The 15,578-nt window shown below is 35.9% G+C and overlaps 2 protein-coding genes and 1 long non-coding RNA gene across 3 annotated transcripts; all 3 read right to left on the reverse strand.

The window, feature by feature from the left end:
• Positions 1–4,211: 4,211 nt before the first annotated feature.
• Positions 4,212–5,874, reverse strand: LOC120193121. The gene is made up of 5 exons (XR_005522836.1): positions 5,727–5,874; positions 5,563–5,638; positions 5,166–5,342; positions 4,961–5,080; positions 4,212–4,566 (listed from the first exon to the last, which is right to left on the reverse strand). It is a non-coding gene; the product is annotated as an uncharacterized LOC120193121 (long non-coding RNA).
• Positions 5,875–6,010: 136 nt separating this feature from the next.
• On the reverse strand, positions 6,011–7,777 carry LOC120193237 (retinoblastoma-related protein-like). The gene is made up of 3 exons (XM_039195788.1): positions 7,713–7,777; positions 7,044–7,499; positions 6,011–6,943 (listed from the first exon to the last, which is right to left on the reverse strand). The coding sequence occupies exons 2-3, from the start codon at positions 7,281–7,283 to the stop codon at positions 6,011–6,013; spliced, it is 1,173 nt and encodes a 390-aa protein (XP_039051719.1). The 5' UTR covers positions 7,284–7,499; positions 7,713–7,777.
• A 350-nt stretch (positions 7,778–8,127) lies between these two features.
• On the reverse strand, positions 8,128–12,130 carry LOC120193120 (retinoblastoma-related protein-like). Its single transcript, XM_039195722.1, has 6 exons — positions 12,039–12,130; positions 11,850–11,954; positions 11,621–11,763; positions 11,435–11,531; positions 8,861–8,909; positions 8,128–8,143 (listed from the first exon to the last, which is right to left on the reverse strand). Exons 1-5 carry the CDS (start codon positions 12,120–12,122, stop codon positions 8,865–8,867), a joined length of 474 nt encoding a protein of 157 aa, XP_039051653.1. The 5' UTR covers positions 12,123–12,130; the 3' UTR covers positions 8,128–8,143; positions 8,861–8,864.
• Between the last annotated feature and the right edge of the window lie 3,448 nt (positions 12,131–15,578).

Consider the following 15,578-nt stretch of genomic DNA (forward strand, 5'->3'; position numbering starts at 1 on the left):
TTTGACTAATGACATATTAGAAGTGTCATAAGTGGTGATGATGGTGGTGCAGCTCCCCAGCTGAATTGAAGTCATCTTGTAGCTCAAATCTTCGGCTCAATCCAACTATGAGCTCACGTGTCTCAGGACAATTTTTCACCAATTGTTCCTTGTGCTCTCCTAAATGTTCCCATGTAAGTTTCATTGCCTTTGCTTTCTCCATTTAGCTCCAATTTAGCTCACAATTTGTGGCCAAATATACCTACACACATAACATAAAGAATTAAGTTAAGCATGTGAACTTATATAATGTGTATAAAATGGAAATGTGTACTATAGTATATAATAATAACTTATGCCTCCCATAGTAATAAATAAGTTGTTATCATTATAGCTATAGATGTAATATATGTATATGAATATAATTATGTTATATCATATGAAATAAGCATCATTATGTATAAAGATATAAATTTTCTTCCCTTGAAAGGTTTAAATAGCCATTGTAAACATTATGTTGAATTGGATCACATCATTCTCCACTTCTTTTAATCGATTTGTCCTCAAATCGAAAGGTTTTCTTTTCCTAATGTCCTTCCATCCAATACAATCAACCAGTACCTTTATGAAAAGGTTCATATTCTTTGAATGAATGCTTTGGAAATCCATGGTCTGAAAAGAAAGAAAACTTTCATAAGAAAAAATGTGATCAAACATAATTAAAGTTAAATTGTACTCTCTGTTAGATGAATGTTCAAAGTTCATGTCTATTGAAGACATTTTGCTTTGAACGTTTAAGTCCTTTTGCATTCCAGAAATCATGTCCCTTGGTTCTTCAATAGATGTATGCATTGAATCATGAAAGGTGATTACTCTCGGAATGGTGATGTGTGTTGAAAACATATTAACTTAACAATGTCCTTATAGTCCTCATAAGTCACGTCCTTTGGATGAAGAATCGCCTCCTTTTGCTTTTCATTAGGTGCACCTCTTGATTCTTGAAAGGTCACGTCCTTTAGCCTCCTAAATTGACAAGTTGTGTTGTTTGAAACATCCTACAAGACAAAGGAAATTTCTGCATTTTCAAGGTTAGAAAAATCTTCATCAGCCTTGCGTCTCGACAATAAGCATTTCTGTAACAAGCAATTAGATGTATAAGCACTTGTTTTTAGACTTGTTTCCTCCTTCCTTGACGTCGATTTTCTTTTCCTCATGGGCTCAACACTTTGTTTCATCTTGATTTGATCAATTTGGACTTGTTTAGGCGTCAAAGGTGTAAGGATAATCTTCTTCCCTCCATCGTTGAACGAATATTGATTAGTAAAACAATCATGGATGATCTTCTTATCATATTGCCATGGTCTTCCAAAGAGTAAATAGCTAGCAAGCATAGGAACAACATCGCACATAATCTAGTCCTTGTACTTTCCAATTGAAAAAGGAACCATCACCTGTTTATTGACGTCAAGTTCTCCCCGTTCATTGAGCCATTGTAATTTGTAGGGATTTGGATGCTTCAATGTTTTCAATCCCAATTTCTCCACTATGATTGAACTTGCCACATTGGTACAACTCCCACTGTCTATGATCACGAAACATACATTTTCATTCACATGACATCGGGTATGAAAGATGTTTTCCCTTTGTGCATTGTCCTCCACCACTTGAGTACTCAAACTTCTTTTAACCACTAGAGCTTCGCCTTATACGGGAGCCCCAATTTCTACTTTTTCTTCTTCGACTTCAGTGGATTCTACTTCTTCATGGTCAGATTAAATGTCACCATTTCCAAGTAGTTGTGTAGAAACATGTCCCCTCCCAAGACATTTAAAGCGCCTAATGTCTCTTGATCGTTCAGGGGTCTCTTTTCCTCGGCTATCCTTGTTGAGTTGTGGAGCACTGGATAATTCGACCTTCTTTTCGGTAGGAGTAAGGGTAGATTTCTTCAAACTGTTTGGACTTCATCTTGAAGGTGTAGGCATGGTAGTGTGAGATATAAATCTTCTCCATAGTTACCTTTCTATTTTCATAGCCATTTGCACCATTTTATCGATCTCTATGTAATGGTACAACTCCAAAGTATTGGCAATTTCTGGATTGAGTCCGACAAAAAATCTAGCCATGGTTGCTTCACGATTCTCCTCAATATTAACTCGGATCATTGCCACTTCCATCTCCTTATAGTGATCCTCCACACTTCGCTGACCTTGTTTAAGGTTCTGCAGTTTCTGAAACAAGTCTCGATGATAATGAACAGGAATGAAACATTTACGCATGATACCTTTTATTTCAGTTCATGTTGAGATTGGTCTTTCTCCATTTCTCCTTCTGGTAATAGTAAGTTTATCCCATCATATTAAAGTATAACCGACAAACTCTATGACTGACAATCTCATTTTCTTTAGTTTAGAATAATTGTGGCAACTAAAAACATGTTCCACTTTGCTTTCCCATTCAAGATAGGCTTCAAGATCAGTTTTCCCTTGGAATTGAGAAATCTTGATTTTAATGTTGCTCATGTTATCAACATTGGCACGCCTAGGTCCTTGTATCATTGTTGGTTCTTTTTCATCATAATTGTCTAAGACATCATCTTTTGGAAAAGGTTGTTGCCTCCGAGGAGTATCCTTGTTCTGAGCTTGGGGTTGATCTCATCTTTGGTCTAATTTATCATGAAGAGCATCAAACTCTGAACAAAACATTCTCATCATTTATCCAATCAATGCTTGCATTTGCAAGTTTGGTTGACATGAATTTCCTTTAGGAGTTTGAGACATGGTTAGTAAACAAATAAAACAAAAGTAAACCTTACCAGCACACTCACAAAGCCCCACAAATTTCACTTCAAAGAAAAAAATAAGATCACTCCACTCAACACTCGTATTTACTCTCGAAAATATAATTTGGCTTTTAATAATTCCTTCTGATCTCACTCACTCAATTAGTCTTTTTCCACTCGATCTCTCTTGCTAAGTCCTTTGAAGAACTTACTTAAGATTAGAACAAGTTAATTCTCTTCTTGTGTGCATCGACTATAAATAAGTTAACGTAGAAAGGAGAAAAATAAATGGAAAGGTAGAAGAAATGATTCAATGTATTTAAAAAAAAGAAAAGGTTGAAGACAAGAAGAAAAAATGAAAGTATAAAACCAAAGAGATGACTTACAATCCAAGAAACAACACTTACTGCAACTTTTCTCAAGAAACAATATAGTTATCTTCTCTTAGTGTAAATAGACCTCTTTGATGTACTTGCAATAGTAGAACACTTTTCTTAGCTTTGTTTCTCTTTTTGAAATTATCTTTTTCTTTTTTTGATTTTTTTCTTCTTTTTGTCTTTGAACTCCCTTGATTGTTGTAGGAGTCTTTCTTTTCTTTTTGAATTTCTTTTTCTTTTTACTTCTATTGTTTGCACGCCAATGACACTTTTATTGTCAATCCAACTATACTCTGCGTACAACTTGATGTAGGCTGAATCTACACGCTTTAATAGAAGTGTGTAGATAGATTTATTGTGTCCCGATCTAAGATTGACAAATACTGATGTCCTTGAATTATAAATTTGGGCTGCAACAACAATAAGAAAAAAATAAGATTAATAATGGACTTAAAAAATGGTTAAATAATAAAAGTAATGAAATGGAAAGAAATTAAAGAGATGGTTGTGGAATTAAGAAGATGTTGATGGTCTTGAAGTTGAAATAGAGATTAAACTCACAAAGGATTGTTTTTAATATGAATGAGATGAGTATAAATGATGGCAAGCCTCTCAATTTATAGAAAATGAGAGGACTTGACCGAATGGTTACATAGTGTTTCGGCTAGGTACATGTCTCTTAATGAAAATACATAATTAATTGAATAAAGAGATATGTCCTTAAACTTGGTATTGGTTCGACTAACCTTTCATAAAGGGGCTTGATGTATCGACAAAGGTGGAAAGAAATCTCCAATAGCCGAATGGTACATGTTGGTTCATCTTGACGCCAAAGACATCTCCCTTGGCCGAATGATGATGTGCCTCCTCAAGTTGGCGCCAAAACTCTGTGCAAGGCATGTGGTGTGGCCGAATAATCATGGAGCTTCATCTCATGGCTCTTGGTGATTTAGGCCTCCAATGGATACAATCTCTTCACCAACGTGCTCCTTGATGAAAGGGCATCTTTATGGACAGCATCATTCATGAAAGGTCACAATATTTGAAAAGATAACCTTTCATGTTTGAGCTAGTTCTAAGATGAATGAGCTGGAGGTGAGCTGGTCATAGGTGAGTTGTAGCATGATGAACATTATGACAGCTCTTTGTGAAAAGATATTTTTTGAGGTGGCAACTATTCGCGAAAAGGTACGATTTCACAAATTTTGACTCGAGACATATTTGAAGTGTCCTAAGTAGTGATGATGATGGTGCAACTCTCCAACTGAATTGAAATCATCTTGTAACTCAAATATTTAACTCAATCCAACTATGAGCTCACGGGTCTCCGGACAGTTCCATGTGCTCTCCTAAACGTCCCCATGTAAGTTTCCTTGCCTTTGCTTTATCCATTTAGCTCCAATTTAGCTCCTAAGTTGTGGCCGAATATACCTACACACATAACATAAAGAATTAAGTAGTATAAGATAGAAATATGTACTATAGTATATAATAATAACTTATGCCTCACATAGCAATGAATAAGTTATTATCATTATAGTTGTAGATGTAATATATGTATATGAATATAACTATGTTATAGCATATGAAATAAGCATCATTATGTATAATGATAGAAAGTTTTTTCCCCTGAAAGGTTGAAATAACCAATGTAAACATGATGTTGATTTGGATCACGTCAGACTTTACAATAGGAATGAATATTTCATTGTAGAATGCAATGATATCAATATTATCCTGCCCGGTTCTATGTTTACGGATTATAAAAATGGTCAAAATCTTCAGGAAAAGCAGGGACGAATAAACTAGAGAATAGAAACCATACCCCTGTTGGTCGTGCAGATGACCTGTCAATAAATACACTTTGGAAAACCTGAGGTTTACATTGTGGTTGCTTCCTATAGTTGCAAATGATTTCTTTGAAAGTCAAGCGCAAATGAGAAATCTGCAGGTTATTCATTCTTAAAATAAGAGGAAGCACTGTAGATAAATTTAACAGTGGTTAAAAAGATATCATAAGAAGAGCAGACCTTTGCAACTACGTAGAAACAACAAAGGATGATCTGGTCAATATGACGGTTAAAGAACAGAGAAGTCCGCTGGTTCAGTATTTGCTGAAAAAGATGATATAAATTCTCCCTAATCTGTTGAGACAATTGTAGTCTCTCAACCATACCATTAATCCTGACGGCAGCCAACTTATTAATCTAGACAGTGAAAAGCAAGCAACACATTAGACAGAGTAGATAATCACAGCATCTAAATCAAATTCAATAGTCAGTACTCGTGGGCAATTTGTCACGAGAAAATATATCATGGGATATTTACATTTTACAATTAAGTATTAGTAGGCCTGAACCAGTATATGAGCATATAAGGCACACACTAGCTATGAAAGAAAGTCTACTTTATCTTATATTTTGAAACCTTGCTAAAAAAACATATATTTATTTCTGTTTCTGCATATGTTTCTCCTCCACCGCCTGGGTTAGGATGTGTTGGACTACAAACAAATACCCGAAAACAAAATTCAGTTAAGCCAGTGCAGTTAGTTTAGGTTTCTACTTCCTAGAACTTTCAACACAAAATACCTCGCAAATGCAGATTGCAAAGGAGCCTTCTTAAGGTTGCTTAATGCTAATAGATATCCTTCACCAGTGATGTAAAAGCGTCCCGTTCAACCAAAATGCTTCTAAACTCTGCACATGGTCTCATGGAAGACCTTACATCCCCATTTTGAGCTGTAAAGAAATAAATAAATAGCACGATTATGAAAACAAAGTGCATGATAGAATATAATTAAACATTGAGAAAAAAAACCGTAATCAACTCCTAACATAAGTTACTACATTAAACAAGAAAACTCACATACCAGTCAGAAAGTATTAAAATAAAGCTCAAAATGTTGCACACCTAAGATTAAGCTGCCAACATTACCTGTTGATGTTTCGTGCCTCAGCAAAGCTGACACTGGAGGTGTACCTCCAGAAGAGTTTACATGCATCGCAATTGCATCCAAAGATGGCATTGGCTCTGCCAATAGGCCAAGACGATTTACTTCAGCAGACAGAGAAGGTCTTGCAACTATCAAAGAATTATACATTGAGGAGCCTTTACTCCACACCATGCTCTCCAAAAGCCTCTCTTCCAGAGAATTTAGATGCCGCCTCAATTCTCTTGGCAGAGACTCCTCGTGTCTAATGAAACTCTCTATCAGCTTGCTCAGATCAAAGGCTGTAATACCAGTCCTTTCCAGTACTGTAGTGAACAACATTGTGGCAGTCTTTTGTGTCGCTAGCACTAGTTCAGCAGAACAAGCAAGCATACATCTATGAAACCTCTCATTAGTTAATAAGTACGTCAAGTTAGCTGCATGTAATATTTGTGCCTCTGCAGTACACATGGCTTCCAAAACCCTATAGTATAACTTTAGTTCCTCTAGCCTTCGTTGTTCCATCCATATATTATCCATCAGGTTTACACTTTGAAGGCTTCCGATTGCACTACGTTCATGATTTCTAGGGAATATTGCCTCCAATATTATATGTGCCCTCCATATCACATCATTGGTAACATCTTTATCACACGATGATAAAAAAAGCTGCAACTCAGCTGAAGGTTTTGGAGAAAGAGGACAAATAACAGAAAGAAGCCATTTTGCAGTTGTCATTGCAGTGCTGACGGGCGTAGCTGCCATCTTCGCACTCGGCGATCCAAGTACACCATTCATATGAGAGGCAGGAGGCCGTCGAGGAGACAGTGGGCTTGAGATTGACTTTGATTGTGAGGCCATTGAATCAAGTTTCCTCTACTCAGAACAGAATAAACAACTTTCTTAGATAAAGGAACTGCTATGTAAAGCACAAAAACCAAAGGGAAGAATACGCTTCCTCAAATTTGAAACAGACCTTGATACCAGTAACATGCATAGCCCCTCCAGACAAGCTCCCTAAACCAAGTAAACTATCTTCTTCATTTACAAACACCCTTTCATCCAGATCACCTTTATTACAAATGGGATCATAATCATTTTCTAAAATATTCAAACAGGATGAAAGAGATTGTTCCTCCATTAAACCTTCAAAATAGATCAAGCCATCTGCATCAAAGAAGATCACGTAAATTAAAAGCAAAACCGATGAAAGCATGTTGCCAAAATTGTATTCATGACTTAAATGAAGAACCGGTATCAATATTTTCCAAAGTTTCCATTTTACGCTCAGCTGCTGGACATGGCTTTTTTCCCAATATATCTTGTACTAACTTATTGGCCATCTTCATTGTTTTCCTCAAATCATCTTCTGAAGCATCATACATGTTGCAAAGTGATGCAAGCAGGTCGACACCTTTGTCTCCTTTCTTAACTGAATGATTAGATGAAGTCAACAAGGAATGCCAAAATTTTATCCTCACCAGGAATAGAAAATAAAGAAAAAATGTAGAAGGGTAAGAACTAAACACCAGTGATGAATATTGGACAAAATAAAATAAAAAAGAGCCAGTGAAGAAGATCACAATGCATTCTCTTTATCAAAGACATCTAAAATTTTGACTTCTATAAAAGAGCAGAAAACTACCAAAATGTGGAGTCGCTGATCTTAAAGTTCCTGAAGCGCATGGGAACACGTATAATCAAAAAACCTGTTAAAAATCAAATAAATTGTAAGAAAACATTTAAACGCAACTTTCAATGTTTGCATTCTGTTTGATAATTATTCAATTAACCCATAATCTGTACCAGTGTAATAAGAACGTGCTTCATTAGAAAAAAAGGGACGTGTTACTATTCCTTAGTAAAACCAAGTCTGCCTTCATGCAATCAGCTAGTAAGAAAGCAATCAGCTAGGTCTTTAAAACGGCTGAATGAGTGCACACGGAGTGCCAAAAAAAGTAACCACCCAAAACGATGGCACTCAGATAAATATTCCGGCGAACTGGTAGAATTTTCTGCTTGTCAATATTAGCATCGCTTGCCACAAAGAGTTCCCAAAATGCACGCTTGAATGACCTTTTATACCATTAAATAGCAAGATGCAGATGTAATTTACTTTACAGATTGAAAAATTATACAGACTAACGAGAAAAATAAGGTTTTGAGGATACAGTTGCCCAAAGGAAAACACTTAAAATCTATCAAATGCACAGTACAAATCCTGAGTAACATATCATTTGAAATATAATTCTGCAATCCATCTAAAAGAAAATGTCATATTTATATCACTATCTTAAATTTAATTATGTTATCCATTTGGAGAAGATTGCAATCAATGCCAAAAACAAGGCCACATGACCAGCTACTAAAAAAAAAAATAGGATATGTGCACGTATGTATATATTTGTATATATTATATCATTATTGTGTTTTATTTTCCAACATATTTGACATGCACATCTTTCACAGTACAACCCCCTCACCCCTCCCCGGGGTTTTCTCTTTTTCCTTTGTGGGGGATAAACACTTGATAAAAACACCGAAATCTATGCCTGCTCTTGTATATTTCGGACAAGGTTCAACGTAACATAAGCAAGTATACTGCAAATCTGAACCCTTGTAAAACATAAATATAGCTTTTCACTAGTGTGATTTCATGAATTTAAAAGTAACCCATCGAATTATCAAAGCATACTTATATTAAGATAAAAAGATAAATGCAAATTACATCACAAAGCTATCCAGACATACCATCTTATAACTTAGAACAGGTTATAAAAGAAGGACACCTACTTGCTTATATAAGGCTCAAGTGCACAAAGTTGGCCTGCATCTCCTTAGCCTAATTGATAAAGTACCATAAGCATATACATCATTGTTAGTATTGTGTTCTATGTTTAGTTTTGTCACCGCGAGTAGTCTAAGGAATATCGCATAGCATTATTTTTTATCTTCAGGTTGTTTGAGTGGAAAGATTCCGAGGGTAATGAAGTCCACAAACTGGGTGTCAAGGCCTCAGAGAAAGTACTGACCCAGTTAGAAGATGTTGGTCAACAGTTAGCACTGACATTTGACAGTGAGGGTTCCATACTGGCTGTTGGTGGCGAGGTACAGCATCCCTTTCATGTTTCTATTTGTTTGATTAACTCAGTTGCAGTATTTGTCACTAAACAAAGAGGGAAAACTGTTGCCCTTGCTATTTCTCAAATCATCTGAAATGATGCAAAGTCGAGCCACAAAAGTTCACGTGTTAGTGAGAGAAGCTCTAGCTTCTCTCTAACCTAGGTGTTTTTCAAATTTCAAATATCCCAGGCGTTTTTAAAATTTATCTCCCCTCCGACATTCATTCGTTGTCCGCCGCCGCCGTCCGCCACCCACCGCCGCCGTTTGTCACCGCGTCGGTCGCCACATCCGGTGGCTGTTGACCACCAAATCTTCCAAGTTTTTTCGTCTCGGCGCCATCATCTCGGTTCTAGGCATCATTACGTCAGGGTGAGCCTTCAACTCAGTGGATCTGGGACGAGGAACTTCGGCTTTCAGTTGTTGGCGACGCATCTTCTTCTCCGTCAAAGATCTTTACGCCTTGGTTTCCGTTTTGCCAGCGTCTCATCGCCTGTCCTATATCTACCTGTTGGACTCTATTCATCACCTACTCCCTTCTTTTTTCGCCGGCAGTCACAGCCTCCATCGTCGGCAGTCACAGCTTCCATCGTCGGGCGCTAACAGAACAGTTCCGTCAAGTCCCTGGGTTGTTTTTACTTCAACGGTTTTCTTCATGTGGGGTGCTGGAATCGTCCCTTCTGTCCAGCAGAAATCGAAGGGCCAAACTCCTTCATCCTCTGCAGACGCGCTTTCTCCGTCATCTCTCCTTTCTCATCTTGAGGAGCCATTGCCAAATCCAGCCTCTTTAGCATCTCCAAGTATTCATGTGCCTTTTAAATCTGGGAGTTGCGACGAAAAGTCAGCAGTTGATGGTGGTCACAATGGAATCAGGGAATCTATCACAAAGGAGTGCAATGTTGATAAGTATGGATGCTACACATTATTTGTTGAAAATTTACCAGAGAATATCCATTGGAAGAGGCTTGGATCATTTTTTTGCTCCCAGGGTTATTGATGCTTTTATTCCAAATAAAAGAAATGCAAAAGGAGTTCGTTCTGGTTTCATTCGCTTCGCTTCAATCGAAGAAGCAAGGAGAGCGACCTCAAAAATGAATGGCTCTTATATCGACGGCAGCAAAATTGGTGTTTCTTTCGCTAAATTCAAACCTCGTCAATCCTATTGGAGAAAGTCTTCCACAGGTGTTCTCCACAAGTTCGGGATGGAAGATGATTCGAGGAAGAAGCATTATAAAGTCGAAGGTGTTATTGATAAAGAAAAACTTTAGGTGTTGAATTATTGTCTAGTGGGGTGGTGTAAAAATTTCATCAAAATCAGTCATCTCGCTAGACAAATGCATGCGAAGGGCCTCATTGGCTTCTCCTTAATGAGAGTTGTTGGAAATGCGGTATTAATGATTTTCGAAGATTCTGCTTCTTTGAGAAGTGTGAAGAACGATAAATCAGAGACTCTCGCAGAGTGGTTCTCTATAATCGAAGCTTGGTCAGAGAGTTTGGTATTGGAGTGTCGCCGAGTATGGTTAGTTTGCGAGGGTGTTCCGTTTCACACATGGAATTGGGATACCTTCAAGAACATTGCTAATAGTTGGGGTCAGTTACTAGCAATCGACGAAAGCTGTCAGTCACCATCATCCTTTGATCGGGCAAAAATTCAAGTCCTAGCAAAGGCTGGTGCGAGAATTGATGCGACGTTGGAATTGAAGGTGGGTGACAACTCCTTCAAGATCATGGTACATGAGATAGAGCCTTCATTCAAGCCAAACTCGTGGGCTCCTGAAGAAGATGAATCTAATTAGATTTTGCCTTTTTATTTGTTGTTTAATTTAGTTTATATAGTTGCAGGTGTTGCTTTTATTTTGTTTTATGTTCTGTTGCGTTGTTTAGATTCTATTACTGGAGGTTTAATTAGAAATAAGGTGTTTAGATTGCGACTTTGGTTGAGGTTATATGAGGTTAAGGTGTTTGTTGTAATGGTGTTTATCACCATAGGTGGATATTTCGTGTAATCTTTTGTATTGGGTATTGTTATTAATTTAATTTGAGGTACTCTTTTCTTCCTTCCAATGTTCGTTAACATACTTCTTAGTATTTGAACGAATAAGAAGGGAGTTTTTAATGAGACCTCCAACCTCTATCAAAAAAAAAATAAATAAAGTACCATAAGCAGATAGTTAATAGAAGCAACTTTGCTAGATGTTTTCAAAATAAATATAAAAGAAAAGAAGTTAAAACTTATTCTTTCAGTACCTCGAGCCTACTCTCCCAATCTTCACCATACATGTTACTCAAAACAGGACCAGCTTTTACCGCAAACTGAGGTAACTCTTTAAAAAAATCCACAATACTGCAAAACATAAGAAAAACTCATTGTCGCTGAAACAGTTGCCGATCAGAAAAACTATCCTTATGTACACAAAATTAACAGCATCATACTTCAGCTTTGTAGCTCTCAATATCTGGCATAACGAAAACCCACTTTCATCAGACTCATGTTGTGTATTTTCTTCAATCTTTTCGCTCAGTCGCTTGAATGAATATAAAACAAATGAAAACCAAAACCGCTCTGCTTCTTCCAGCTAATCCAGAATAAATGCAACAAAGTTAGTTCATCTAAAAGTAATTATCTTAGTATATTTACATATAAAAGGAAGTTAAAACCCACCGTCCCACTCCCAATTGCTGAAACATTTGAGGATAAAAGGTGCTTTGTTTCTTTGAATAGCTTCATGGCATTTAAGCAAGCTTTCTCATCCAGAGCTAATCCATTCTGGAAATCACGTAAACATAACACTGAAAAAATACACAGAGAAAAGAAAGAAATAAAATACTACTGAAAAGAACATATCACTACCTTGCACAAAGCAGTGAACCTAGTTTCAATGGCATCGCCATCCGTGCTACCAGAAGTTGTTACTGAAGGCTTCATGTCTTCCATGTTCAAGATTAAACCTCCGCTGCAAAATAAAAATGCATTTCAAAATTTTTAGGTACCAAACAAGGAAAATAAAAGAAGGAAAAAAATCATTTACACTTCTGGAAATGGCGAATTGATCTCCAAGAATGCCAACCAAAAAAACTAAAACTTATAAAATTCAGGCTTGAAATTGGTTGGGATCCTGGATCTACAGATGTAACAGATCCAGTGAAGCGAAACCCTAGCTTCTAATCTACCACCCAAAACACAGCGTTTTAAACGAGTCGAGAAGAAAGATAAACCAGTTAGAAAGAAAATGAAATTAATTTATTCCTTTTACTAGTTTTAGTGAAGAACAAAGAATAACCCTAAAATGTTATCTTTTATTTTCTCTCCCTCTCGTTAACTTTGGGCCGTTTTTAGTAGAAAACCCTGTGAGTGAAGGATCTTCCCAATTTAGCGCGGGAAACCTAACCAGCATAAATCATGATACACATGCACGATGGACATGACATTCATCTCCATCCAATTAGGATTTGACACATCATGATGGTGTCATTGGATTTTACCGCCAAATTTGTTCAACGTCTAGCCGTGACGAAGATTCCAGCTTTGGTGAAAGTGGGTAAAGGGTACGCGTTTCCGCCGTTAGGGTGAGTTGGGCTGAGCCGTTTTCTGAGTCAAAAAAGTAAGAACGGCGAGGAGTGAGGGGTACTCGTGTGAGTGTGGGGCCCACTTCAAAGGAGGTTGTTTTGTCTTTTTTCGAATTGTGTCGTTTTGTAGGGCAGAGTGAGTGCATTTTTCAGTTTGAGTCAAATGGGGTTAAAAGATTAATTAAGGGCACACGGAAAAAAAAATCTTAAAAAATTAGTTAATCATATTCCCATATGTAATAGGGTAAGGGGAGGTAGGATAATAGGTTGTTTCCAACGTCAAGTTGAGAGCAACTTTCGTAGGAGATCTCCGACAGTCAGTATTATAAATTGTCCACCGTTTGATAATATTATCAAACTTATTCATATTATTTTTTTATATATTTGACCGTTCAATATTTTATTTTGGGTTAAAATATCTTCTCGGTGAATGGAAATCATTAGTCAACTGATGACTAATGTTTGAATTTGACCAAACACATACACGTAGACGAAGATTTTAATGTGACTTGTCCAGCTCATAGTATATGTTAACATGACAAATTCACGTAGATTAAACGATGAAGTGGCATGTTCACGTGGACTAAATGATAACATAGTATATCCACGTGTGATGTCATGTCAACAAATTTTTTAAATCAATTAGTGATTATTTTTTTATTAAATTATTAACAACTAATAATATATTATCATGTGACACATGTGAGTTTTTTAATTAAATTAGAAATTAGAGATTAAACCTCTAAAAAATCACGTAGATAGGCCCAATATCTAATCACCAGACCAATTCACTTGAATGTTATTGGTATGTTAATAACAATATTTAAAGTATATTATAGCAATCAAAATCACAACACAAAAACATTTTATAAACTTTTATTTTAAAATTATTTTTATTAAATTTAAATTACATACTATCTAATTAAAAACTTCATATTTTAAACAAAATTAATTAATTTTAAATTTAGTCCATGTGGACATACCACGTCATCATATACCATGAGCTAGACAGGCCACATCAGCATCTCCATCCACATTTACGTGCTTGGTCAGTATCTGGTGTTGACCGTCAGTTAATTAATGATTTTCATCAATTGAGGGGTTTTTTTTGACCTAAAATGAAATGTTGAGGGGTCAAATGTTTAAAAAAACAATACGGGTAAGTTTGGCAATATTATCAAACGTTAGGATTATTTTGTTGCATTATGACATAGTTAAGCTGTACGAGTGATCATTCAACTATTTTCCTCTTTTATTAGTTTAATTATCGATGTTTTAGTTTCATTAATTAGATTATCTAACTATTTAATTTTTTAAATGAAGCCACTTGTCATTAAAATTTAACGGAGGAGATAATCTGACAAATAAATATTTTAGTATAATTATACATTTGATCGTTACTTGTATTTTCTATCAATTTTGTCCTAATTTTAATAAATTAAACCCACAGATCAGATGGTATCATGTATCATTGGTGACAAGAACATACTAACCATAGGGTCTTAATATAAGGTATTGCCCAAAACTAAGCCCTCATTTAACATTGATGACATTCATCATCCAATAGTGGAAAGTCATTCAACTCTATGATGATCTGAGCACAAAAAATGACTCCAAACAATTATCTACTCACTGCCGGAAGTTGATGCACAAATTTTATTTTATCAATAACTCAAAGAACACCTTAGAGAACATATTATCATGTCACAAAAACGTCCAAAACAGAGTAGAAATTTTGCTTTCAAAACATAACGAAAATTGATAAAAAGACAGAAATTCTTACCACGCAAGCGATATAACATATCTAACACTTTGGCACTTGCTTCCTCACACTAGAGTTGATCAAGAATGATCACAATCAACACCTACACACATTTAAAGTACTAAAGAGCAACAACAATTAAGTTAATCCCTGAATTTCTGAAAAACGACGAAATCAAACTTGGTTCCAAAAAAATATTATCCAAATCAACTCCAATAAAAAAATTGTTTTATTATAGAAATAGCCATCTCTTAAACATAATAATCAACTTAATAAAACTTTGAAAACCACTCGAGAATGAGTACATTAATTAACTCTAAAATTACTTTTATTATAAAAACTCACAATTGAAAATCACAATCACTCAAGATCATCTTCTTTAATGGATCTTTAATCATTGAAGCTCAAAATAAACTAAGGTTTGTGAATTTCCTTACTCGAAGATGAAAGAGAAGATAATGAACAAGATTGCTGAAGAATCAACTCCACCAACAATGAAGAGTGGTAGCAAAGAATAATATTGAATGAAGGGAAAATGCAATAAAAAATCAAGGAAGAATGAAGCAAAAATCAGTAAAAGAGTGATGTAAATGGTGAGAAGAAGCAATCGACTATGGAAAATAAATGAAGGAAATTTGGCAAATCTCTCTATGGCATTTTTGATGAAATAAACAAAGGAATGAATCAAGGGTTTTGAAGGTGGCTTTAAGCAAAAATGGAATTAGGAATGAATCAAGATTGATGTCTAGGGAAGAAGAGAAAAAGTCAAAGTAGAGAATGCAGGGAGTAGAATAATTTTTTCGAACTTGGTAACCAAAGAAGAACTGGATTGAAGGGGTTGAATCAAGGGAATGAATTTAGGTCGAGCTACTGAATGACATCTTTGATGTGGCTATTAACTTTTTATCCACTTTCTTTCAACCCTACAAGGGCGAAACAACAAGGGCAATCCTTAATGCAGTTGAGGCGTACATTACTCCAAAGATTAATGTTGACCTTTACAAGGAATACACGGCTGAGGAGGTCTGTATCACTTTTAACCAAATCAACCCTAACAAAAAA

This window comes from Hibiscus syriacus, unplaced genomic scaffold (assembly GCF_006381635.1).
Source record: "Hibiscus syriacus cultivar Baekdansim isolate YM2019G1 unplaced genomic scaffold, ASM638163v2 tig00116989_pilon, whole genome shotgun sequence".
NCBI lineage: Eukaryota > Viridiplantae > Streptophyta > Magnoliopsida > Malvales > Malvaceae > Hibiscus > Hibiscus syriacus.

What these genes read in the sequence shown, in the direction of transcription:
- LOC120193237 (XM_039195788.1), bottom strand. Translation starts at nt 7,283, where the DNA reads ATGCTTTCATCGGTTTTGCTTTTAATTTACGTGATCTTCTTTGATGCA. An exon ending in TGCATGTTACTGGTATCAAG is followed by an intron (nt 6,944 to 7,043) that starts GTCTGTTTCAAA and finishes TGTTCTGAGTAG; the next exon opens with AGGAAACTTGATTCAATGGC.
- LOC120193120 (XM_039195722.1), bottom strand. Translation starts at nt 12,122, where the DNA reads ATGGAAGACATGAAGCCTTCAGTAACAACTTCTGGTAGCACGGATGGC. An exon ending in CAGCAATTGGGAGTGGGACG is followed by an intron (nt 11,764 to 11,849) that starts GTGGGTTTTAAC and finishes ATTCTGGATTAG; the next exon opens with CTGGAAGAAGCAGAGCGGTT. An exon ending in ATTGGGAGAGTAGGCTCGAG is followed by an intron (nt 8,910 to 11,434) that starts GTACTGAAAGAA and finishes TTTATCAATTAG; the next exon opens with GCTAAGGAGATGCAGGCCAA.